General features: G+C 46.8%; 2 protein-coding genes across 3 annotated transcripts in view; both read left to right on the top strand.

Annotated features, from left to right (window-relative positions):
* The first annotated feature begins 341 nt into the window (after positions 1-341).
* LOC144155923 (endoplasmic reticulum-Golgi intermediate compartment protein 1-like) lies at positions 342-8,522 on the top strand. The gene is made up of 9 exons (XM_077687636.1): positions 342-518; positions 1,006-1,140; positions 1,209-1,297; positions 1,359-1,477; positions 1,804-1,905; positions 1,977-2,037; positions 2,145-2,245; positions 2,336-2,458; positions 7,397-8,522. The coding sequence occupies exons 1-9, from the start codon at positions 499-501 to the stop codon at positions 7,502-7,504; spliced, it is 858 nt and encodes a 285-aa protein (XP_077543762.1). The 5' UTR covers positions 342-498; the 3' UTR covers positions 7,505-8,522.
* A 5,604-nt stretch (positions 8,523-14,126) lies between these two features.
* Dctn1-p150 (dynactin subunit 1) overlaps positions 14,127-25,647 on the top strand; it is a 33,964-nt gene continuing 22,443 nt past the window's right edge. Inside the window, exons 1-4 of one of the 2 annotated variants that reach the window (XM_077687638.1) lie at positions 14,127-14,268; positions 17,109-17,398; positions 19,091-20,661; positions 22,266-22,518. In XM_077687638.1, coding sequence (XP_077543764.1) covers positions 17,122-17,398; positions 19,091-20,661; positions 22,266-22,518 — 2,101 coding nt within the window. In that variant the 5' untranslated portion in view covers positions 14,127-14,268; positions 17,109-17,121. Of the gene's footprint in view, positions 14,269-17,103; positions 17,399-19,090; positions 20,662-22,265; positions 22,519-25,647 lie in introns of both variants that reach the window. The other variant, XM_077687637.1, reaches the window with a different exon arrangement.

A 25,647-nucleotide genomic window follows, 5' to 3' on the forward strand; every position in this document is an offset into this window, starting at 1 on the left:
TTAAGTAGGTTCAAGCAGATTAAAATCTCAGCTAGCAATACTTCGCCGGTCAACTGGTTAAAAATCTGTTCTCTTTTTTCTCGGAGTAAAAACCCAAGACCATGTACATTCTATGCGCCCTCGCACGGAGTGGGGTTTTGAAGTCAAATGGGGCGCTTTACCGATTGTGTGCATGATAGTGTGCAGAACATGCATGAGTGCCCGAAACTATTTCTATTGTTTGCTGTGCTTGCGAAGCCCACGTCTGCCGGCACATGCAGCCGGCGGACGGAGCCAGCCAATCAGCCTTCTGCACGTGGGCGAGGGACCGCCAGAGGCAGCACGAGCAGAAGTTGCGCCCGGCGCCCCCTCTGTCGCTTCCTCCTTGCGTGTGCGTGTGCCGCTCCTGACAGCGACCGTGGCACCTGTGGCCAGCTGTCCGGGTTGAATGTGGTGCTGCATACTTTATTGAGTCACGACTGTTAACCGGCCACGTTTGTTTTGTACATCTTTTTAAACATGGTATTCGATGTCAGAAGGTATGTATGCGAACACTAAACACTCTTCGTTGCTCGTTGTTTCGCCCGCTGCATTCGGTACCTCGGTTTGAAAGAAAAGAAAATCAGTGACTTGGCAACTCGGTGTGTAAAATGCTTGACGTGGCTGAAAACTAATGCGGTACCAAGTACCCAGTCACAGAGTGCAAGACCGTGGTAGATACAGCTGCAGCGGGGAGGGCCGCGGAACCGCGTGCGCTGGCACGCCTGCTGCCGGCGAGTGGGACGTGGCGGCACCAGCTCCCCCGTAATGTGCCCCACCAGCTGCATACGTGTGCGCTTGGTTGCGATTAGCGTGATACCGATGCACTGCTTACCGAAATGTGTTACAAGCGAGACGGGGAGAAGGAACTACTCGCGTTCGCATCGGCCACTGGGTTGCGGCCAGTAACGCGGTGCCCGATGCAAAGTTCCTACCTACTGCGCTTCTGGTTTCCCCGCACTTTCATTTCCGTCGTGTTGGGCGCAGGTTTGATATCTACCGCAAGATTCCGAAGGACCTCACCCAGCCGACGGTGACCGGCGCCGTGATATCGATCTTAAGTTGCTTCTTCATCTCCATCCTCTTCCTGTCGGAGTTCGTCTCGTACATGTCACCCGAGCTGTAAGTTACCCCCTGATTGAATTTGCCGGGAGCTGAGGCCCGCTGACAACGTGGACCCATTATTTCAGCGTCAGCGAGCTCTATGTCGACAACCCCAGCAGCACGGAAAAGATCCCGGTTTCCATCAACATCACCCTGTTGAAGCTCGACTGTAGCGGTATGTGCTGTGCCAGTCAATTTGCGAGCCTGGAAATGACTGTGCAAACGTTTGTGTGCAGTGGTCGGCCTCGACATTCAAGATGACATGGGTCGGCATGAAGTGGGGTTCGTGGAAAACACGGAGAAGACGCCTGTTGGCTCTGGCTGTCGATTTGAAGGAAAGTTCTTCATACACAAGGTACACAATATGCCCTGGTTTGTTTTGGTTTTCTTTTCCTTGAGGAAATTTGTGGCTTCAAGTAGCAATGCAGTGCTCCAACGAGCTTTAATTATGCAAGTAATGACATAGTAAGTTACATTTCAAGCACTCTTCCGTTGTCACTTTTTGCAATACTTCCACAAAAAATGTCATCGCTTAGATAGAGTGAAAAATGGCAACATTACAAATTTGTATGAGGATGACTGCCGCGGTTAATCTGAAGGAGTACACTCCTTTTTGAAAGTGCCTTCTTTGAATCTTTGGCATCAAGGTTGCAGCTAAAACCGGGATTTTAATTTTCTCAGGTGCCAGGGAATTTTCACGTGTCAACTCATGCAGCAGCCAAACAGCCAGACAAGATTGACATGACTCACATTATCCACGACCTCACCTTCGGCCTCAAAATGGTAAGCATCATGGGGTCTCGCTTTGCGCCCACCTCATGTGACGTGGTTTCCTTGCTTGCTGTGTTCTCCAGACGGACGAGGTGCGAGGCAGCTTCAATTCACTGGACGAAATGGACAAATCTGGAGCAAACGGTGAGCCGCTTTCCTTGGATGGGTACCGGCCCTGAGATGGGCCGATGCTTCGGAAAAATCGTTGCCCTTGCTCTTCAGCTGCAGGAGTCTTTCTGCTTGCATCCCAGGGATCGAGTCTCACGACTACGTGATGAAGATTGTTCCCACGGTGTACGAAAAGTCTGCTGGCGAGCGGGTCGAATCCTACCAGTACACGTACGCCTACAAGGTGGGTCCAGTGGCTGTGCTGCCTTTTCTTGTTGCTTACAAGCGGTTAGAAAGAGAGGCTCTCACCCATGTTTGCCCCCTCTATTCCCAGAGCTACGTGTCCATCTCGCACTCTGGACGCATCATGCCGGCCATCTGGTTCCGCTACGACCTCACCCCCATCACGGTCAAATACACTCGTCGCAGCGTGCCCCTTTACAGCTTTCTTACCTCGGTGAGTGATTTGTGGGCCCTCTTGTCTCGGGGCCCCGCGCTTTCTTCTCCTGGCAGGCCTAATCATAGGAGGCAGGTGGGCAACGGGTTGATCTGTCTTCCTCCATGCACGGCCCGGCTCTCTCATGGGTGTTGCTGCGGCTGCTCAATTTTCTATTGCTGAGTTTGCTACACCCTTGCGAAAAAAATTATATATGAGACGAGAGCAGCGTCATTTTTTTTAATGCAGTGAGGCATTTTAATGGAATCAAGACCTCGAAGAAATGTCCTTATCTGTATTTGCACACGACAGCAGTTTTGCAAGACGCTACTGTCATGTCTTGTCACAGTCTAGACCATGTGTTTTAAGACAAACTGTACCATGTTTTGCTATTATGACAACTGTGGAATTCTACTAAGTTTCACATCTTTCTGATCAATTGGTAATTGTAGACATGTCAAGCTTTCATCTTTTCCCATTTCACATGCATGGCCTACTAGTGTAGAACTATGGTATCGGGGAATGGCTGCAACTGAACTTATAAAGTCGATTCTGTGAAACAAATTGCACCATGCTTGTTTGCTGAAACTAAATGCATTAAATGAGGTAAATGCTTTCCTACTGAATAGTTTGTTCGCAGTAAATCTCTAAAAATGTTTAATAATAATTTCTGGAGCACTGGCAACTCTTCAATATGTGTGCTCCTGTATAACATCTGTTAGTCGCATTTTGGCTTAGAGGCAAATCATATTACATTGGACCAAACGAAATAAGTGCATTTGTCTTCAGCACCTTCATTACTATCAATAATAAACTATTGCCATTCTAAACCAAACGGCATTGTGGCATCTACAAAGGGGCTTGGTCTTACACGCACAGTAAAACCTAAGGAGTGCCTGTGCATGTAAGCCCTACTTTGGGGACAAAAACAGGCCATGCCGAAATCCCAGCTTCGTTCTAAGCCATGTCGAAACACAGCTTGATTTACCTGTTACGACTTGTTGTAATTAGTTGAGCTATACTACCATTTTGCCTGTAGTACGGTTGCGTCTTTACCAGGTATGGCTTAATGAGGTTTTAGTGAATGTGAATGACTGCGAATGTTGTCTTTGCGGCATATGACGTGCCCTGTCTAGAAGTGCATTGCTTGCTTTTCCGGGCTGGGTTTTGCCAGATTTTGTGGTGGCACAGAAGGTTTCATTGCCATCACATTTGGCGTGAAGCAAAGCCTCAATATCGCTTTGCCAAGTAGCCTAGACTATGATATGCGCTAAGTGAAGTCACTGCCACCATGATAGATCCCCACCAGAAATGCTATCTTTTCAAGTCATTGACACGCTTAGAAGTGGAGTTCTGAAGCACACTGTGCCATTTCTACGGAGCGCATACAATTTAAGCAATCCTTTTTCACGTAAATTTTGTTAATGTAACCAGTAGTGCCAGTGTACATTTCTTCCTGTCTATCAAGCATTGTTTATTGTGCTCTTTAAAATACAACCATACTTTCTGATTATGTGCTTGTCAGTGGATGACAGGTGTTCTATGCACAACAAAGCTTTCAGATATTACTTGAGCCACATGGCTGTAACCTGCTTGCAGCATTACATTTAAGCAATGTTTAATGCTTTGGGGAGAAATTAAGGACCCATTATTCATTTCTGGGAGGGCACTTGGAAGGACTGCATCTTAGCAGACAGACCCTTTTCACAGTGGCTTTGGGATGCTGCTGGAATGACTTGGGAGTGCCGGCTTCATGTTCTCTGTATTCTAACTACAAATGGTTGTTATCTATGATACATGCTGACAAAACTTTCCACAATTGTGTCGGCGTACCAGCAGTCCATCATACAATTTTTTTTCAGGATAGCTCCATTAAACAATAAGTAGCGGCCATTTTTTGTAACCTTACTCCTGTGCGTTGAAGCCCATGTATTGACAGCAGACAGGAATTCCTGCTCGTTCGCAACCCCACAGTCAACTAATTGTGACACCTAAATGACAGTCGGCATAATCAGAGTTGTCTTAGCGGCCAATTACACTATGATATTTCCAAGAAGTCTGCATTAAATGGAGAGCTGCAGAGCATTTGGGGGAAAGTTGGCTTTGCCACACAGTGTATTTTGATGACAAGCTACAATGAGAAGGAACCCCAAGGAGTGAGCTTCGCTATAAAAAGTGGGGTAGGGGATCCGTCGATCATCCTCCCTAAAAAACCACGCAAGAAAATGATCAAAATACAGCATCAATACGACTTTGCAGATGATGGAGTACAGCTGAACCTCGTTATAAAAGACATGGATGTAAGAGACAATCGGGTGTAAGAGACACGCTATTCACCCACATGGTTGGCCGCCCTATCCTTCCCATTACTTTGACCTCTTTTATAACAGACATCGGATGTAGAAGGTAGTTGGTTATAAAGGACAAGTTCTCTTTGAATTTCGGTCAACAATATCGCTTGTAACCAACATTATAACTTTAGATGCGGTGCCACCAGTCGCTAACTGCAGTTGCTTCCATTATGGAAACACAAGGGGACGACAGATGCCCGCAGTTGCCATTTATTATAACTTCAGCAAACACACAGTGGTTCAGTCTGCTATGAAACGACGACGAGAAGCCGTGCCAATGGAAATGCAATGTACAGACGGGGTTAAAGCTTACTGCCATGCATACAAACGGGACCACACATGCGGGCTTCTGCGCAAGTTAAGAATACCGAGAGTGCGCAGTGGGCTCTCCCAATCAAGAAGCATTGCAGATGTTGAGTTCTGCAAGCATGATGATTAGCCAGAGCACACAGTGGAAGAAGCTGTGCGCTCTGGCTTGTGAACTCGACATCTACGATTCATCTTCCGCAAACAGTGAAAGAAGAGAAAGCGTTTAGTACAATCTGTTGTAAAAACAGTGTAAATACAGTTGTGAAGCAAACAAAGATTCAGAACTACTTCATAAATTCTGGGGGCCAAGCATAAATTAGAATGAATCCTTCGCGGCATGCTGTAGCGTTCTTTTGAGCTTATTTTAGTTGTACGGTGCCGACATTGAATTAGGGGATGATCAGTTAGTGAAAACATGGTTCCCTGCTTATAAGAGACCTCTCGTATAGCAGACAGAAACTGCTCCCCAGTATGTGTCTCTTATAAAGGGGTTCAACTGTAGTTCGAAGTCAGCACCTTGTGTTGTCTCACCTTTCGTACGTCCTTTCCGTCGAGCACTGTTGACAGATAAATCGTATCTTAGTTTCTTTCTTGCCTCTTGTCTCCTTCCTAATGCCTTCTTTTCTTTGTAAAAAAAATTTCAGGGCCCCTTGGGCCTTGCCAGTTTTCAGGCATCACTATTTTCAGTGTGTTGGTAACTTTGTGATATAGTCTGTAAAATAGATATTTGAACAAAAGTGCAGGGGATGGCTGGTCTTTTGTAGAAGGTGCCTGCTTAGGATTTTATAGCATTTTGTTTGTAGCTGCAGTTTGTCCGAATGCAAATACAGTATAGTTTAAGGACAAATTCCTCAGCGTTTGTTTTGTTGTAGTGCCGCGTTACATGAGAAATGTGATTTTTTTTTTTTTTGCTATTTGTAATGCAATTCTTTAGAACCTGCATGCATTAAAACATTATGTCAATACATACCGTATTTTCGCGCGTATAACGCGGCCCTGCATATAACCCGCACCCCCAATTTCCGTCGATGAATAAAAAAAATATATTCCCGCGTATTGCCCACATATTCTATACATAAAAGGATGGACCAAAGCTACTACTCGAGCAACATTACACATTTGTTTACACAAATGAACTTATCTAGCTGACTACGTAACCAGATGACTTGCCGCATACATTTTTTCAGGTTGGTATATTGTTGAGCTGTGTGTGCAAAATAAGCACTGTCAGTTGGATAACAGTGGCTTAGTCACTATTACTGCTGTAGGGCATCATGGCCCAACGCGCATTGTGGTGAGGCTGCACCAAAGGAAATACCTCACATACTACTTCACCCCTAAAATTTTTGCATTTTTGATGTGTGTTATATGCGCGAAAATACAGTACGAAAAAAAAAATACACACAGTTTGTGTGTGCCAACCATGGAGTATTGTGCGAAAGAAGCATATATACTCTGCTTATAAAGAGTAGTTCATTAGTACACCACCATGGGTGGTTGCTACCCCAGAGGCATGAACATTTGGATTCAGAGCTTGCAGACTGATATTTTTCTTGTGGGCAACCCTACTAGTGCTTGTGTTTTCCTCCCCTGTTGCTGTGCCTCTAGCAGTTCATCTAGCTCCCAAGCAAGTTTTATTCGCAAGTGTAAGATGAAGCCTTGGCAGTAGTGATGCCCTTGTGAGGTTTCATCTTGCATCCACGAGATCCAGGGAGGTTGGGCAGAAGTACTTACGCACTATTATTTGCCTTAGACAGCCGGTTTAGAAAAGGTTCTAAAAAAACAAAATTTGACATCCATATGAAACTGAAATTTTTCTGATCAATTTTTCTGAGAAAGCTGTAAAGCCTTTGCTTGTAGCCATTATAACTTTGAACAATGAAAAAACCAAACAAAAAGACAAAACAGTAGAGAGAAAAATTTGAAAAACAAAGCTGAATCTTATAAATGATAGTGTTAACATAAAACACGGCTAAAATGGCATTACAAAAGTAGCAAAATAAAGGAAGTAGCAAGATAATTATGTGGGTATTGCTCCAGTGCTTTTGTATTGCCCTTGGATTGCACAATAGATTCTGGTAGCAAAAAAAATTTCACTGAAAAAGTGTGCTTGAACGGATTCGTGTTTTTGGTGAAAACTAGCCACAATGCATGGTTGAATGTGTGTCTTGTTTGTCTAGCATGTGAAAATACCCAGACGTGGACGGAGAAATGAAAAAAAGAAAAACTGAGTAATGCTCGTGTTTCTGTTTATAGACCTCACAGTTTGCGCGTGCCTGCTCTTCCTCTCCATCGACAGGTCTGCGCCATTGTGGGTGGCACCTTTACCGTGGCTGGCATTGTGGACTCCATGGTGTTCACGGCGTCCGAAGTCTTCAGGAAATTTGAGATGGGCAAGCTCAGCTAGAGGCCCTCCCCTGCTGCTCTGTTGTGCCTACTTTTGCACTCGGGCATACACGCACAGCAGGGAGCCCACCTGGAGGGCGTGTTGACAGGTGCACAATGCTCTATCGCGTCGGCATTAAGTGAGGAACTCGTGGTGGGATTGCTCAATGCTGTCAGCAGCACGCAGGCATGACTGGACGGGGAACGAGCAGCAGGCGGGACCTGTTCAGTATTTCGCAGCACAGGGACCCGTTTGTGGTGCAGATGTAGGAGCAGAGGACTGGTGTGACCAACGACTGGCCCAGTGCCTGGAGCGTGCCTGCTCCCCTGGCGACCACGGCCCCGCGGCCTCTGGTTTGACTTGGTGGTGGGCTGTGCAAGTGCGGGAACATTGGGGGGTGGGGGCCCCTTGGCGAGCCTCTCGAGGAGTGCGAATCTGGTCTTTTCCGACTGACCATGCTGTTTTTTTTTGTTGTTGTTTTTTTTTTCCTGTTATTTTATCTCCAGCACACAAGTATGATCCTACTGCTCTCTCTATGCATTAGCTGTTTGGTGTGCAAACCAGAGCAGGACACAAGTCATTTTGCGTGAATGCTTTTTGTAACTGAAGACGTCTTTTTTGTTGATGGCATGCCTGTGTATGTGCGTATGTGCTTGGCATGTGTTTTATACTAAAGTTGCTCACAGTGCAATTTTTTTTTCCTTTTTGTACTTTGTGTTGTCATTGCTCAGCTTTTAGGGCAGGTACTTGTTTTCTTTATATACTGCAGCATTTAGGCTGCTACATTACTTGCATTGTTTTCTTTTGCATTTAGCTTCTGTGGTGTATTCAGTAGTGGCTGCACTGTTTTTGTGCATTTGAAGCTAAGTGCTTAAGGAATTCATCCTCCGGATTGGGTTCTGCAATTAGGCACAGATTAATGACTGGACCTTGATCAAGACAGGGCGCCACGCATCACAACAGTGGTGTGGTACTGCCTGCGCAACACATAATTTCAGGATTTTTTTCTGCGCAATGCAAATAAATTCACACACCAATGCTCGTGTTGTTTCTTGTACTCAAAATGAAAGGGGTGGGATCCCCTCGGTTTGGCAGTGCTGAGTGCTGGTTCAGACAGCTGCACTGCACATCTCGACTTTCTGGCAGTGCAAAACCAGTGTACAGTTCTACCCTGCACTAGTGGACGACGAGTGGAGGGCTGATTCTGCGTGGTGGGAACTGGTTCACCGTCTGCAGCTGTTATCTGAAGGGACCTTGCAAGTGAAAAATAATTTGCATAGTTTGCAATCATTTGCATAGGGCCGGCAAGTGACTGCACGATCCAGCTTTTAAGCACTTTTTGTGTTCAGGATGCACCAACTTCATGGAGGGGTTACTTGCCTGCTTCACTCAAAATTGGCGAGCTCTCTGCATTGGTGGATCAAGTATAGTGGATTCTGTAATTATTTGTCTCTCAAAAGGGTGCAATTCTGGGGTCAGCTAAGCTTCCACACTTGACAACAGAAGCTGCATTCTTTACTTGCAATAAATTTTGGCATTATACCAACAAGAAGCAGTGACATGTTGATGTGCTTTTATTAAAATGTTTTATTTTACGTAGCCCCTCTTTTTGTTCTGCCATAGGCAACAGAAAAAGTTTTCTTTTTTTTTTTTTCGTGCAAAGCAATCAAGTATTACTGCCATCTGCGATAGCAGTAAAACGAACGTAAGCTGGCTCCAGTGCAAGGTTTAAGGGAAAATAATTCAGCGAGTTTGGGTGGTGGTAAAAAACATTTTTTATTGAGCAGCCAAGGGAGCTGGAAAGGGACGTGGTCAGCCTGCTACGTCCAGGAGGCCGCGAGCCTGCGCCGAATCCAGGGCTCGTTGCACCAGGGTGATTTGATGCTCCAGCGCCGAGCTGGTCAGCTTGGGCAAAATATTTTGTCGGGAATGAATGTGTAGGTGACTTACAGGGGATATGCACTCTATTTACAATTTATTACCGCAGCAGTAGAGAACATGCAACAATTTTTCAGCGTAGCCCCCTTTGGTGCACTTGTCCAAAATTACTGCAAGAATGCACTGTTTACCCTAAACAAGTTTAAGGCTGAGGGACCTTGTATAATTATCATCAACAGCCTAATTAAGCCGACTGCAAAATGAAAGCTTCTCCCATTGACTGCCGACCGCTCCTGTCCTAAGGACAAATTTTTTTTCGGTGGAACCAGGCATGCATTGATTTTTATGGTAACGTGTTTTCATGACCCAGACAGTGCTGACAGGATAAAGGAAGCTGCAGCATGCTGCATTTAAGGGAGTAGCAGTGTCTATCCTGTCAGCGCTGTCCCTGTCCCGGAAGTATGAACCAACTCTCCCAAATTACCACCTCCACTTGAGTGCCGCTTAGACCTTGTAAAATTGATCGACTGGTGGAACTTGCAAGGGCCATATGAATTAACGGTTTGTTGATTTGCCATGAACCAACATGTTCCAGAAGTGGTAACAAGGCAAATGAAAACAAATATTCATGAGGGTAAATATGCACCTGTAAAGTGCTGCAAAAAATATATATTTAAAAGGAAGGGGTCCACCTTGAGAAACGGTGTTCTACGTTTTTACTTCAGGAATAGATTGTAAAGGATAGTGTGCGGTCGTAGGTTCAGCACAATAAACATAAAATTTATATCATACTCCTAGTCTTGCCCCTTGCCCGCAACGGTGGATCAGTGGCTAAGGCGTGCTGCTGAGCCCAAGGATGCGGGTTTGGCCGTGGTGGCTGCTTTTCTAATGGAAGCAAAAAGCGAAAACACCCGTGTGTGGAGATTTCGGCGCACATCAAAGATACCCAGGTGGTCGAAATGAATCCGTAGCCCTACACTATGGCGCACCTCGTAGCCCATGTGTAGCTTTGGCGGATTAAACCCCACGATCAATCATGCGGAGGAGGGTCCATGGGTATAGTGTGCCACACCTCATTCCTCCACTCTAAGCAGCATTGCACTGGTCGATCTAGCGAAAACTTTACTGATGCAAAGTTTTGCGTGTTTCACTCGTCGTCTTAAATTAAATCACCTTGCTCTCCCGGCTAACACTATGTCTTAGGATTTTGCCAGAAACAATTGTTTCACTGGTCTAGTTCAAAGTCACTCGCTTTACGTTGTAATTCCTGGGAATATCTTCAGCATTTAATTGCCAATCCGGATCGATGCACTGGTGGAATCCTGCATGAGTCACTAAACTGTATATATGACTGTGATTGGGATGAGGTGAGGCCGGCTAAACAGTCTTCAAGTACATAATGGTTTGTACCTCAAAAAAGTTTCACTTATGCGTATATGGTGTCCCAGCACAATAAAAGAGGGAGAGATATTCTGCCCAGGTAAGTTGTGAACACTAGCAATCGGGCTGAAAAAATAGCAGTATATTAGTGGCCAGAGATGGGTTGATATGAGCAGTCAGCCATGGCTTTGTGAGCTAGGTGGATAAAAATTTGGGGAAACCGTTCCCCTTCTATGGCTGTAACATGCCGTATTTACTCTATTCTAAGCACACCTTTTTTCCACTATCGCAATGCCCAAAATGAGGGGGGGGGGCTTAGAATTGAAAAACTAAAATTACCGCCCCCCACCACTTTTTCCCGCAGTCGTATCAATGAGTAGGGGCACGAGGAACAATGTTTTATTTGGCAAACATTTAAAAGAAAAATAGGTACAGAACCCACCGCTTACATCTGATACTCCGTCACCCTCGCTACCATCCGAGTCTGTTGTGCCACTCAGGCCGCCGTTCTGAGTGTTCCACAGCAGGTCGTCATCTGTTCCATTGAAGTGGTTTGTAACTGTAAACTTCATGAATAACGTGGCCACAACATCAACTTGGGTCCGCTTTCATGCGTCTGAAATGCACCTTGCGGTAGTTGCTTAGAAGAGTGGGTGCTTAGATTTGCAGGCAAAGTGTTTTTCCAATTTTTTTCGCCGACATTAGAAGAGGGTGCTTAGAATCGCAAAAATATGGTAATTTCAAGCTCAGTGTATAACTGGATCAAATACGCATGATGTACTCGGTGTTCGCAAAGGCTGATTTTTACATTGTCAGCTGTATTTTGAATTTATTCAGTGGTCGTCCGTCAGCATATTAATTCTGTCATCTGTGGTTGCCAAATACAGTCAGAATTTTGAACTGATTTATTTATTTATTTATTTTATTTTCCTCAAGGGTCCCTGGAAGGGACATTACATGAGGGGTGGGGATACAAATGTTTGAATCTTGCAAAGGGTGATGGGCAAAGAACAGTGAAAACAGAAGAAACAAAAAAACGTCTGCGTAAATTAAGATACAAAAATGTGTGAATACATTCGGAATGGTATGTAACACAGGCAGAATTTTTGCACGGTTGGGGGATATACAATCGCAGTGGCACAAATGATAAGCAACTACAAGGGAACAGCAGATACAAAAGGCCAACCACTGAAATTAGTACTGCAGTTCAACGTACAACATATGATACAGTTTGAAGCCAAAAATGAGAAGAGAGAGAGAGAGAGCATAAAAACAATAAACAGAAATGGTCACTCGGGCTCGGAAAGGGTGAATAGTAATTTTTTAATGTTTCTGTATCTTTAGTATTAACAATGTTATCCGGTAGAACGTTCCAGTCTTTAGCAGTGCAAATAAAGAATGACTGTGCAAACGTGTTGGTTTTAGGGCGAGGGTATAGAACTTGCTTCGAGTTGCTACTTACGATCAGAAGAATGGGTGCGGGGTGTTATGTAGATGCTAGGCAAGGATGCGTAGAAGAATTTGTGGAACAGAACAAGTCTTGACATTTTTCGACGGTTGCCGAGGGGAGTAAGGGCGGCACGTTTTGTTTAATTCTGTCACACTGGTGAACGATGAATAATCTGAGAACGCGAATCTGGCAGCGCGGTTCTGAATACCTTAAATGTTTTCTACCAGGTAGTCCTGGTGTGGGTCCCACACGGCTGCCACGTACTCAAGTTTTGGTTGGGTTAATGTTAATGTGGTAAAGGCCTGTATTTTCAAGGGGGTGGGAGCAAACTTCAAGGTGCGCTGCAAATAACCTAGGGATCTATTAGCTGCAGAAATGATATGGTTAATATGGACTGACCAAGATAGATCGCTTGTAATGTGTACGCCGAGGTATTTGTAGCAATTCGTGGATTGTAGGAAGGAACCGCCCAGAGAGTAGTTGTAGGAAAATGGGTTAGTGCGTCTATGAAAGGAAAGTGATTTACATTTAGACTCATTGAAAGACATTTGCCACATCTGGCACCAGTGTTGCACAGCTTTAAGGTCTCTCTGCAAGGATAATTGATCGGCTTGACTGGTGATGGTTGCATAGAGGACGCAGTCGTCAGCAAATAGTCGGATTTAGTTAGTAATGCATTGCGGAAGGTCATTGATGTATATCAGGAAGAGTAGGGGACCAAGTACTGTTCCTTGAGGAACGCCGGAAAGGACGGGAGAAGTTCTAGATCGGGCATTGTTTATCAGAGAATCAGAGAATCAGAGCATCGCCAGTGGGTGGAGCAATCGTGCGCTTGCTCAGGTGGTGGCGCCGTCTCTTGCATTGAACCGGATTTAAGCAGTTAAATAAGAGACAGACTGGCCATAAAATGTATTCGTGTCGCACACCGCAGCAGCTAAGAAGAATGCAAAGAAGTAGCGTGAGGCGTCGGAAAACAAGTGTCCTGGTGTTTCGGTACTGTGACTATACATGAGATGACAGGAGACGCTGACAGCCCGAACCCCTAAGGTGCTTCGCCCCTAAAATGGCTGATGTTCAAGCCTTTGCGCTTCCTTTGTTTTATGATTTTGCTAGTTTTTATTTTTCTCTGGTCAGAGCATTATAAAGTGACCAGACGTTCTGGTTTAGGCGCAGGATATATGTCCCAGTTTTGCGGCTGCGGTCCCGTTGTCCCAGCAGCCTGCTTGTGGGGTGGTACGTTTTGTTCCACCTTCGGCCAAAAGAATGGAAGACTGGTATCAAGCCCTGTGTCATGAATGAAAAGCTGGAGGAATAGAAGAGCTGAACGAAACCGTTTGAGGACCTTCAAGAAAACAGCTCAGATCTACTAAGCAAGAAACACACAACACAGCGCCTGTGTTGTGTTGCTTAGTCCAAACATCTGTGCTGTTCTCTTGAGGTTACATCGTACCTCAAGAGAACAGCACATCCTTCTGCGTTTGAGGAACGGTGGGTGGATGTGCTTCAGCACTTCGAAATAACTGATGTGCCTTGCAGCAATATCAACACAATCGTCCAGTACGCCATGTGCACCATGTGCTTGCCAGGCACGAACACATTAATGGAAAGGTTCTTTTCCTTACAGTGAAGACTGCAGAAGAGACGCAGCTTCATTTGACCACACTCAAAGCAATGCTGTTGGTTATGGGTGACTCTGCACATAAGCAAAAATGAGAACTGTTGAGGGCAATTAATTCAAGCAAGAGGTATCAGTTACTGGCCAAGAAAAAACCTGGAGGACCAGTGAGGCCGCATGGTTCAGATACGTAGTAATACAAAGTGCAATTTGTCATTTGAACTATGTGCCACGTTCTTCCTTGCAACCCCGCTCGCCCGTCCCGCTTCAGGCTAGAACTGTGGGTTAGAACATGGAGGAAATGGGTTAGAATCAACCACACCATTGTCATCATCACCACCACCTAGCAATTTCCGCTACCGTGGGACCGTAGTTCCGGCAAATCCGACACTTCCGGTGTTGGCATACCATCGATGTTCAGCGGTTCACAAGTTGCGCTGAGGGCTTTTGACTGTCCTTGAGGTATTTACCAGTTGAAGTTTTCGTAGAAGAGCAGATCTTCGCTGACCTTGAGTCATGCGAATCGTGCATCTTGTCGCGACCGCTAGTTGACGCCCGCTTATGTGCATGTTAGCTTTGTGGGTGTGTGCTGCTTTCATTTTAGACCAGTGGCTTTTATTGATTTCTGTTACTGTTTTGCCGTGATTTTTAGCTAGGGAACACTATCTAAAATAAACTGGTCGTGCGAGCTTCTTAGCGCAAAAATACGTAGCGTTCATGTCTACTTTCGGTGGTTTTTCCGTGAAACCATTGATGACAGCACTCGGATGATGATCAGTACTGCGTGCATGCACATGTCTACGTTGGGGTAGCCTGGGATATTTGTTGACGACCGTTGGGAAGGAGCCGCACCGTTTGTTGATGCTCGTAACGGTATGCAGCCAGTGGTGAAGTGCGCATTTACAGTGAGGCGCACACCAGTGCTCCGTGGTTTACGATGTGGCCCTTCCTTTGAGCGACAGGTTGAGGATAGAGCCAGTTCGTGTAGAAGTACCACGCTACGTGCGGGCTTTTCTATGCAGATGCCAAGAATGCTGGTGGTTACCTCAGTTTAATTAGGCTCGGTCTTGGGGTTCTGGTGTCACCCACATGTCGTGTAACTCTTTTAACATGACGTCATCATTATGAGTCTATTTCGGCTTGGATCTAGCAAGCGTCGCTAAAAGTGACTAGCCAGAGTCACTAGTGATTACTAATTCGTTAATAATTGCGGGTGATTGAACAGAACTCTAGCCATGGCTATGTGTGGACTAAACCCCAGTCAAAGCACGAAATACGTCTGGACGAAACCCAGCCAGCCAAAGGGAATAGTAACTAATAGTGACTGAACAATCAGTGAGCGGTACTGGCTTGGCTGGCGGGGCTGGAGTAGCCAGCTTCTCTTTAGGCTGGAGCTAATCTCTCCAATAAATGAATATTTCTCTCTCTCTCTCTCTCTCTGGTTGGGTAAAAGTCAAGAAAGACTGCCCCCACCGTGAGTTTTGAAGTGAGCGTGGCATTGGGTAGTTGGGGTACAAGGAGGATTTAGCGATGCTTATCTCGAAAGAAATTGTTATTTCGGGCCTGATAAGAGACCGAATGAAGTGCGTGTCACTGTTCTCGAGATCATGACACCTTTCCTCGGCCATGATGAGTCTTCAAGCAGCGCCATGAATGAAGAGTGGTCTTATCCTCGGCCAAGGGCACAGCATCTGCCACTGGTGTTGAGTAGGGGACGAGCAGATAGGCGGAGAGGTGCAGCAGATGAGTATGCGTGAGGACGGTGAAGACACCCATAACCTGTCATTTTCTGTGTTTTTCCTTGAAGTGCTCCTTTTCTGGGATGTTTTTGGGATGTCTGAAGCACTGTTAGTGATCAGTTTTTAAGTAATTTTGGAAGGGATCGAAAAACCATTAATCTTTAGGTAAAAGTCAGTGTGGAGGCTAGCATTGCCATTTCATTATCCCATAGGATGTTTTCCAGCAGATGCAGTATTAAGGCATGATCTTCAGCTCAATAAATTTTTTGGAAGTGTCTAATAAAAATTGACATGGGATCTAGCGCTATGTTAAAACAGCACTATGGCAGCACTACAAGGGAACTTTCAAGGCTGGACTTGGCAGCTGTGCTCTGATGCGGGAGATGCAAAAACTGCTACAGTGCTTGTGTGTGGCGCAACAAATTTATAAAAGGCTGTAAAGGCCCCGCTTTGTACATTATACCTGTGGCTACCAAGCTTTTGTAGAATAAGTAATGGTACTAATGTTGCTTTATTATGGTAGGAAATTGACACGAGAAATTTTTATTGTGGCGCAGTTACAGATCTCTTATTCATTTTCTTTCCATAAAAGGATTCGTTCTGGGAACACCATATGTAGAGTCCTTTTCCCGTTATACCTTCGTGTATAACTTTGCCTGGGGCTGTTGGTGTAAACTTATCCAAGTCCCAAGTGGCAGCTTCCATGGTTGCAGTTTGAGAATTTCCGGAGCAGAGTCTGGTTGGGGATATCTGTTCAATGGCTAATTCTGTGAGATCAGGTAATTTGTAATTTAATTTTACGAAGGTTACTCTTAACTGCATCAAGTAATTGTGAGAGCTGCTGAGCTTGCTTTAGTAGAGCAGGTGGTTGGGCTGGTTGGATTGCAGCCTTAAGACGAGGAGAAGCGAACGACACGGGTGCTGTGTTTGATCTGACTGCTTATTTGAAAAATCTGGCACATATGTTAACGTAATAGTGGGGACATAAGGAACACACGGGAGTAAGTAGCCCTAAACCAGCGAAATTATTTTTCCATTTCTTTTTTTCTTTCCTGAAAAAATGTCACGTGCCTTTAAAGGTACACCAAGCTCTGAAGCCAATAACGGTAGCTCATTTTGAGCACAAAATGCCGATCCTTTAGCCGCAATTGCGTCTCCGGACTAGCAAATGCGAAGCACTTCTGCTATCTCGTGGCAGGTTTTAGCTGTGTCTCAACATAATTCTTGGGTGATATACCCGAGGAGTAAATCCGCCTCTGCAGTGTGAGGCAGGATTGTACATGGACGTGTCTTTTAATGAATCGTGGTGCTCTTGCAGGTGCTTTTTCAAACACTCCCCAGTTTGGCATGTGCAGCCTTTATCAAACAACATGGTTATGGTAGACGCGAACTGTCATCCTGTGGGCCCAAGTGATCTCCCTTTGGAAGGGCTAAAATTTTTAGTCTCGCAGTACCTGCACTCCCGTTTTCTGCAGAGCAGCCCAGTGGGTTTGTGTATGTCTGCTGGTGCCTGTTGCCGGCCTGAGGCGAAGGACTGGCGGTTTCTGGCTGTGCACAGTGCAGGTGGTGAGCCGCCATGGCCGACAGCAGGGGCGTGGAGGTGGGTGCCCGGGTGGAGGTGGCCGGCAAGGATGTGTGTGGCCGGGTGGCCTTCATGGGCAGCACGAGCTTCTCCTCGGGCCGCTGGGTGGGCGTGGTGCTGGACGAGCCCAAGGGCAAGAACAACGGCACCGTGCAGGGGCGCGCGTACTTCTCCTGCGCCGAGAACCATGGCATCTTTGTGCGCCAGTCGCAGCTCAAGCTGCTGGAGGAGGAGCCCGGCAGCGAGGCCCCCGCCCAGGCCAAGCCGCTCGGTGGGTGCCCATGCTGCGCACGCCCCACTGGGCAGGGAGGCGGCCAGCAACTCTCCACGAGGGAGTTTTGTGCTGGCACTTCTCTCAGTCACAGGCTCTGTGACTGATACATTGCGACGGATACACAGCGGGTGATACACTGACACCCTGTGGGCCCAAAGTGGGCCCACCTAAGCGTGACCTTGTTCTTCATCATGTCAGGAGCACAGATATGAAGTCTTCCAAGTCACCTTGACTGGGTCCATGTTTAGTGTACATTCGTATGAAAGTCAACTAATATAGCATTGGGGACACTGATATATCACTGTACAATGTTATAGGGTAAAAAAAGCAGCTAGAAATTATATTGTAAAAAATCAATGCAGCAGGCACATAGAAAAAAAATATTAGAATACAAACAGCAATTGGAGGAGTAAAACAAAAGAAGGGCGAGAAAAAACAAATGTTTCTCATTCAGAAAACCAAAAACAAAAGTTATTGACCTAATGAATTTAGCAGGAAAGGTAGTGTGTGAACAAGCATTTGAGCGTCATAATTTGTGCCAGCATAAAAAGTTTTCTTGATGTGTCATAATCAGGGTTGCTGTGGGTTACATTAGACAGTTGCTCAATAAAGTTTAGCCTTTTCTTTCGCCCAGCATAATAACATTTCAGGCAAACGTTACTGTAAATAAGGCCAATAATTAGAATACCAACTTTTATGAAAAGTAGATCACTTTCGCCATCGATTGATGAGTTACTGCTTTTTTCTGTATGTTAATAGGCATAATAGACAAAGTTGTGTGTCCCCATATGGGATATTATTTAGTGTAATAAAGTGTCATATATCAATGGGTTTCATTTTTATGGGTAGGAAACTTCGCAGCTTCATTAAAATGCAGGAAATATTGTGGGAGACCTTTTAAATGTGTTCATTTCACATCCTATGTTATTCAAAAATAACACCAAGGGTTCTTATGTGGCACTGATTTCTTTGATTGAATTCCTAATTTAAGGGAGCTCCCTTAGAATTTCTTGTTTGGGCCCTAGGTTTTTGATATTACCTTTGTAACCTCTGTCTATTAGCCAGTGCATGTGATAGTATAGCTGCTGTGCAAAGATGAACAGTTCTTGAAAGTGCCTCGGTTCATTAGTGGGACTAGAGAGGGCAGCCAATAAATGGCAGCAACTATGTGAGTAATGTATTGGAAGGAACTAGATTGGTGCAAGTGGTGTGCGCCACACGTGTGGTGTCAGTGGTAGAAAGTAGCATGCAGGGGCAATTAACAACTCCTTTTAATTCTGCAGGTCCTAAAGTGGCAGGCTGTTGCATTGACGTCTTTACATAGTGTGATGAAAATCCTGGTGCAGTGTCCAATGTAATGGAAAGCTTAATGCAGACAGTCTGCTTGAGCTGAAATTGCAGGCATCATCAGGTTGGAGCTCAGATAGGCAAAGGCTGTCTGTAGCTTTTCAGACAAGAAACCGATTGATTGATTGTAGGGTTAACGTGCCGACGCAATGCAGTTGATGAGGCGCGCCGTAGTGGAGAGCTCGGGATTAATTTTAGCCACCTCGTAATCTTTAATTTTTCAACAAGAAACTGACCAACCCCTGGCAAGTGTTCTTTCTAAAGAGGTGGAGTGTGGTGCTCACAACTGGTGGTACTGCACTGGCCAGAATGTCAGGCATGTGTTGTGTGCCCGCTGTGCAGCAACCACCACCCCTGGGCCGACTGCGGAACCCGTGACGCTTGAGCAGCCCGAGCCCCTGTCGCGCACCTGGGTGCTGGAGGAGGCCGGCGCCGAGAAGCAAGCGCTGCAGAAGGAGCTGGACGCGGAGAAGCAAGCCCTCAAGGCGCAGGTGGAGGACCTGCAAGAGAAGCTGAACACGCTGATGCAGAAGCGGCAAGAGACCAAGGCTCAGCTGCGTGACTACGAGCGGACGCGGCTGCAGGTGCAGCAGCTGCTCGAGTTCAAGAGCAAGATTGGCGAGTCGCAGGCGGAGCTGCAGCGGCAGCTGGCGCAGGCGCGGCGCGAGGCTCAAGAGGCGCACGATGAGCGGGAGCGGCACGCCGAGGAGGTGTCCGACCTGGTTGAGTCCATCGAGATGGCCACCGTGGAGAAGGAGATGGCCGAGGAAAAGCTGGAGCAGCTGCAGCAGGAGGTGGACCACTGGAAGGAGAAGTACGAGATGCTCGAGCTGGACTACAAGATTCTCACTTCGGAGCTGACCACGGGTGAGCCGAGCAGTTTCAAGGAGCGTCAGCTGGCGCAGGAGAACGACAAGATGCGCGAGGCCTTGGTGCGCCTGCGCGACCTCACCACGCAGCTGAAGCACGAGAAACAGCAGCTCAAGAAGGAGCTGGAACGCAGCCACACAGAGGTGTTGGAGCTGGTGCGCATGAAGCAGCAGCTGGAGGAGCGGCACCAGCAGGCCGAGTGCTCCATCACGGAGCTGCAGGAGCAGCTGGACATGGCCCTGGGCGCCGAGGAGATGGTGGAGCACCTGACCGAGAAGAACCTGGACCTGGAGGAGAAGGTGCGCGACCTGCGCGAGGCCGTGGACGACCTGGAGAAGCTGCAGGACCTCAACGACCAGCTGCAGGAGCAGGCGCGCGAGACGGAGCTGGAGCTGCGTGAGGAGCTGGACCAGGCGCAGGTGCGCCTCTGCGACAGCCAGCGGCGCGTCGAGGTGGCCAACGAGGCCCTGGCCGACTGCGAGCAGACGCTGGCCAAGTACCGCGCGCTGGTGGTGCAGCTGCGCGAGCAGGCCCAGGGCCTGGAGCAGAAGCTGCACGCGGAGCCCACACCTGTGGCCGTGGAGGCGAGCGGCCTGACGCAGCGGCTGGCCCAGGGCAAGGCGCACGCTCGGGCCGTCGACCTGGAACTGCGGCGGCTGGAGGTGGCACAGGCCAACCGGCACGTCGAGTACCTGACCGCCTTCCTATCCGAGGGCTTTGTGGCGCATGAGCACGAGGGCGTGCTCACGCTGCTGCTTGTGGCCCGGCTGGGGGCCAAGTGCGGCATCCTGGCCAAGCAGCTCGAGCAGCACTGGGTGGGAACCCAGCCGGGCTTCGACCGGCCCCTCGAGTCGGTGCAGTACGCCCACGCGTGCTTCTCGCGCTTCCTGCTGGGCCGCCTGCAGGGCCTTCTGCACCAGTACGCCACGGCGCTGGACAGCTGCAGTGCTGAGCTCTTCGCCAAGACGGCCACCCTCTACCCCGAGATGCTGGGCCACGAGAAGCTCATCGACCTGTACATCCAGCTGCTCCGCAAGGACGAGGTGCGCTCCTTTCAGCGGCGGCTGCGGGTGGCTTGGGGCTCAAGGGCCTCATTCCCTCTGATTACTCAGGGATGCACACCTACGTGCAGTCCACTCTTGTTCCTGCTCAGGAGCCCCAGTTTGAATTTAGAAATGCCTTTACGAGGCAGGCCAAATTCCTGCACACTGCATTATAAAATGTCCTTAGCTTTCACCTTCAATGAGAGTTCATGCATGTTCCCTAGTAGGTAATAAGCGAGTCAGTCACACCTCGAACTGCTGTGTAAGACTTTTCTGCTTCCCCAGAATGACGTTCTAATTGAGTACTGTCATGTTGTTACATTTGTCAATCTCCTTAGCTACAATGCTCCCCACCCCTTGTCCTCGGATATTTGTTATGTGAGAATTTTTTTTTATTTTCTTTTTGATGACTATGTTCTTTTAGAGCAAGAATCAGTGCATGAAATGCTGTTAGTTTTCTCCTCCACTATTAGTGTTCTTTTCCCCACATTTTACCTCGATGCCTTTCTTTTGCATGCATAGCTTTTGGCAGAGTTCAGTGAGGGGGTAATGCCTGGAGGGCTAGCAAGCTTTGTCACGGTGCCGTTAGTTGTGCGGGCCAAATAGAATTTAAAGGCCAAACTGCATACAAGTACTGTTTTCTGTTAGCGCACGTAAAGGTAAGGCTAAGTATAAGGAGCATATTAGGAGCAAAGGGGAAATTGGGGGGCTCAAAGCCTCTGTGGCCAACAAAATGATAGTCTAGGGAACACGAGCGAGCATGCCAGTATTAGCAGGTGCTCACTGCTGCCTTTTAAAAAAGGGGGTTGGGTGCATTTGCTTTGTGGTTTGCATAGCAGGATTGCCACAAATATCTTGTCATTGGGAATGTCATTAATTAATGTGATTCATATAAATATTGAAGTGAAGAACCGCACTGCAAGCTGCCAAGGCACAGCCTTGTCATGAATTCGTGTCCTCATACCTGCCCGCTCTTTCTTTTGGTGGGAAATGGTTGCCACTTGGGAGTTTATTTATGCACCACGGGAAGTAGACGCTTCATAATGCCATTGTGAGCAAACTCGCTCCTTAGCTTCCTAAGGGGCATTTTGTCAGGAAAGAGGCTGCTTGCCACATTTGGGGAACACACTAAAGCTGATGCACTCATGGCTATGCTTCTATACAATGATGCGGCACAGAAGAGCTTCCAGAGACCTTTTTTCTGCATCGAATAACCAACAGATAATTTTGTGAAATAAACAGGTCTCCAGGAAAAGTTGCCAAGCCTACGTTACATATTTGATAACGAGCCTCATTCAGCAACTCCCTGCCAGGTGACATTGATTGCTGCAGAGCTAATTTCAGTGCTTGCATTTAAGGTCATTGTGAATAAAAGATGTAAGGACTTGGTGACGATAGCGGGGAGAAGGGGAACTTGCGCAAATTTAACGGAAGATGGCAGTTGGTCTTTGATCTCCTTCTGACAAAACTGCCAGAACAGAGGAACATGGAGCACCCTGGTGCACATGCAGGGATGGCATCTGCAGTGTTTGTCCCTCTGCTCGTGTCCGTGCGTTCACAACAGACTAGTGCCGATCCCTTTGCACCCCGGTGTGCCTGTGCAGCTGGACGAGAACGTGTCGCTGGGCAACCTGGAGCGGGCGCTGTCGTACTTCCAAAGCCTGTACGCGGTGCACCTGTCGGGCGAGCGGCAGGATGAGCGGCAGCTGCTGTCCCAGGGCCTGCGCTGCCTCTCCCTGGCCTGCGAGGCGGTCCAGTGCGCCCTGGGCTTTGTGCGCCACGTGCTGGGCGCCCAGGGCGGGGACCTGGCCGCCCTGCTTGATGCCTCGCTCGCCTCGGCTGCCGAGCTAGTTCAGGGTACGCTCTCGGGCACCGTTGCCGGGCCAACCCCCCCAATGGCTGTGCGTCAGTCGGTAGGACAGATTGGGGCAGACCTTGCCATTACGTGAATGCAGTTAAGAGGAATGCACAGTTGAAACAGTCATTTAATGTGTCCAGTCTACCCACTGCGGCAGTGGCTGAAGGCGTTGTGCTGCTGAGCCCAAGTACGTGGATTCAGTTCCCAGCCACGGCATTCACTTTTCAGGTGGAGGCGAAAAGCAAAAATGAGTGTGTCGAGATTTCGGCACATGTTAAAAATCCCCAGGAGGTCAAAATTCATCCAGAGCTCTTCCCTACAGTACGGTAGGTGTAGCTTCGGCGTGTTAAACCTCCCTAAAACATTTCTACTCTATTGTTAATGAGCTTACTTCTAAGAATGGGCACTTGAACTGGATTTCCAATAATGCGAACAGATTTTCTAGTCTATTTGGGCTCGTATTATCGTGAGTCTACTGCACCAGCTTTCCAGAAAAAGTTTCCTTGGAGGAACTATCTCGTACAGGAGCTAGAAAAATGCTTTTGATTGGGTAGAGGAATGAAACTATGCATTGGTAAGATGCTTTTATAGCCACACCCTTGTGAGGAAAGTTGAGGGCAATACAGTATGATCAGTATCAGCTCTTTGTACGTGCTTAGCTTGCAAGCTATGTAGATTGTTCGTGAATTCTGTGTCCGATTGTTATTTGCTATGTGGCTTTGTGACATTCTTGTTGATACTGTTTTTTTATATAGCCAGGTTCACATTTTATCCTCTAAAACATTAAATGGCTCAGGTTGACCATATTGTGTCCTATATGGGCAAACTGTCATTTTAGTTTTTATTTGGCTGTCCTGGGGATGTTTTTTTTTTTTTTTCACAGAAGTTTTTACTTTTGTCATTTTTCTGTTTTGGTTAAATTTCCCTTTTCCTGTTCATTGAAACCAGCAAGAAGTTATAGCTATCAATGACAGAGGTACAGTGTCAACCAACGGGGAAAACAGTTATTCTCAAGGAATCGAGCAAGTCTGAAAAAATCAGGGAAATGTCGGGGAATTATATTGCATTTATTGGTCGTCTTTGGGAGCAAAAATATTTTTTTGAAATAAGCAAAGAATGTATGCTTACGTATACGCAAGGGCGTAAATTACATGAAAATGAATTAACCCAATGGGTTCAATCGGATATAAGCAAGTTATTTGAAATTTCAGTTTTTTGTAGTCAGTGAAAACACGTGACACATCAAAAACCGAGGTGCATAACAACGCAGCATTTCCACTGTTGTGGCAGCCCAAATTCAGTTCTCATCAGCATTGTGCCCAACTTTGGTAACTTCATCAGCAGCATTAGGTGACGCATGCTTATGGCGAGGGTGCAAGCTATGTGAGGGGGAAAAAAAAAAAATTATGGGGAAAATGGGTTGCCACTCGTGTGAAAAAATATTTGGAGGAGAGAAAGTTGTTTAAAGGGACACTGAAGACTGTGAAAAAGCATTCATTGCAGGAATGGGGCAACTAATACACATGTTTAATGGCTGCTTTTTTGATTCAGAATTGACTCGAGTTGTCCAACTTGCAGTCTGCATGCCACACTCACATCCCATTCGCGGCTGGATTCTTTTATGACTCGAAGTGACAAATTTCTCGGTGGTCCTCTCGCTCACTTCATCACTTCACCTCACCGTAGTTATTCCAGTTATTTCTTCTGCGAACGTTCCTGACGCTCATTCTCCCAACGTGTTGCACAGGAATGACATTGGTTTGCAATCTGTTTTTTTACTACAGCTGACTCTCGTTAAAGGGACACTAAAGGGCAGAAACAAATGGGCCTGTATCAATAGATTAAGGTGCCGAGAATCTAAATTCACCATTCTGGCAACTCGCGGTTGTTTAATAAGGCAGAGAATGCTAGAAATGTGAAAACAGGTGCTGGCGCCCCGCATGCTTTCGGGTACTACAGTTTGTGACGTCACAATATTTGTGCACGGCGAGAGCTCATTGGAGAAGCATCTAGAAATGTTTTTCCTAAAATAAACAGTTGCAAAGTGGTTTAGAACGTAAAATAAATGTAAATCAAAGCTTTCCATGAGCTGACGTAATTTAAAAAACGCAAACAACAGATTTTATACACTGCGAGGTGGGCTGCTTCCCTCACGCTCGTCAGCCATCATGCTTTCAGTTTCGTTTTGGAAAAGCATCGGTGCGCAATTAGCAAAGTCAATAGCCTACCATGGTGAACGCCTGAGCGGCAAGCAATATCTCCGGCAGGACGTGGCAAAAGGAACAAGATGCCCTTTCGTTACCACGCCTATTCAAATCGATCGCCAGTGATCGATGCTTTATATTGCCTATTTCTACATATTGTAGTCGTTTCTCATACACCCAGTGCACCCCAGTAGTTAGTCTAGGCACTACACTTTTAGAATCAGTTTAAATTTTCCCACTCCGGCGACAATGAGATTTTTGACGGCGTTTCTTGTAAGCTGAGGTGCCTGTGTTCTTGAGAAAAAGGGCATGGTTTTTTCACTTGTCACTTGACAAAAAAGCATGCCGCTCATGGTTAGGCTGCATTACCATAATTTTTTTAATCAAAAGGCTCCTAGTAAGTCGAATAACAAATTAAATTGTTAGCCTTGTAATCCAAAAGCGTCGAGAAGTGATGATTACCTGAAAGTGACACCAGCTATTCACTAGTGATTTTTGGTTCGGAGAAAGGGTAGCTTTATTCTGCCAAGGCTTATTTCTGAAGGTCCCCTGCTTGTGGACCTGGCATTCACAGCCAGTTTCCAGCAGTTTCGGTTTCGTTCTTGCATTTCAAAATTCGTCTTTGGCGCTACCACGCAGTTACCTAACTGCAAGCTTGTTTGCCACGGAGCCTCCATTGCCCGCTACTGTTCCTCGAAACAAGCACGCCGCTCATGCTTCCACTTCACCCACAGCTTACTTCTGCGATAACAACTTTAGCTGAAAGTCGAAAGGTAACACCAAGTCGTCAGATATCGGTTCAGACAAGGAGAGCGCTTCCAATCAGCCTTGAATGGGGGCATCCAAGACGTGGGTGAGGCTTTGCTGGGCTGGAGCTATGTCTCCATCTAGCACGTCTTTACTTGGCACCCATTTTGCGTCCAC

The sequence above is a fragment of the Haemaphysalis longicornis genome, unplaced genomic scaffold (assembly GCF_048455015.1).
Source record: "Haemaphysalis longicornis isolate Haplotype H1 unplaced genomic scaffold, Haemaphysalis longicornis Haplotype H1 scaffold_1, whole genome shotgun sequence".
Lineage (NCBI taxonomy): Eukaryota > Metazoa > Arthropoda > Arachnida > Ixodida > Ixodidae > Haemaphysalis > Haemaphysalis longicornis.

Bases quoted from the DNA above. Each gene is read 5' to 3' on its own strand.
- LOC144155923 (XM_077687636.1), top strand. From the start codon at position 499: ATGGTATTCGATGTCAGAAG. The intron at 1,298-1,358 runs GTATGTGCTGTG...GTTTGTGTGCAG, and splicing joins GTTGAAGCTCGACTGTAGCG to TGGTCGGCCTCGACATTCAA. The intron at 1,906-1,976 runs GTAAGCATCATG...TGTGTTCTCCAG, and splicing joins TCACCTTCGGCCTCAAAATG to ACGGACGAGGTGCGAGGCAG.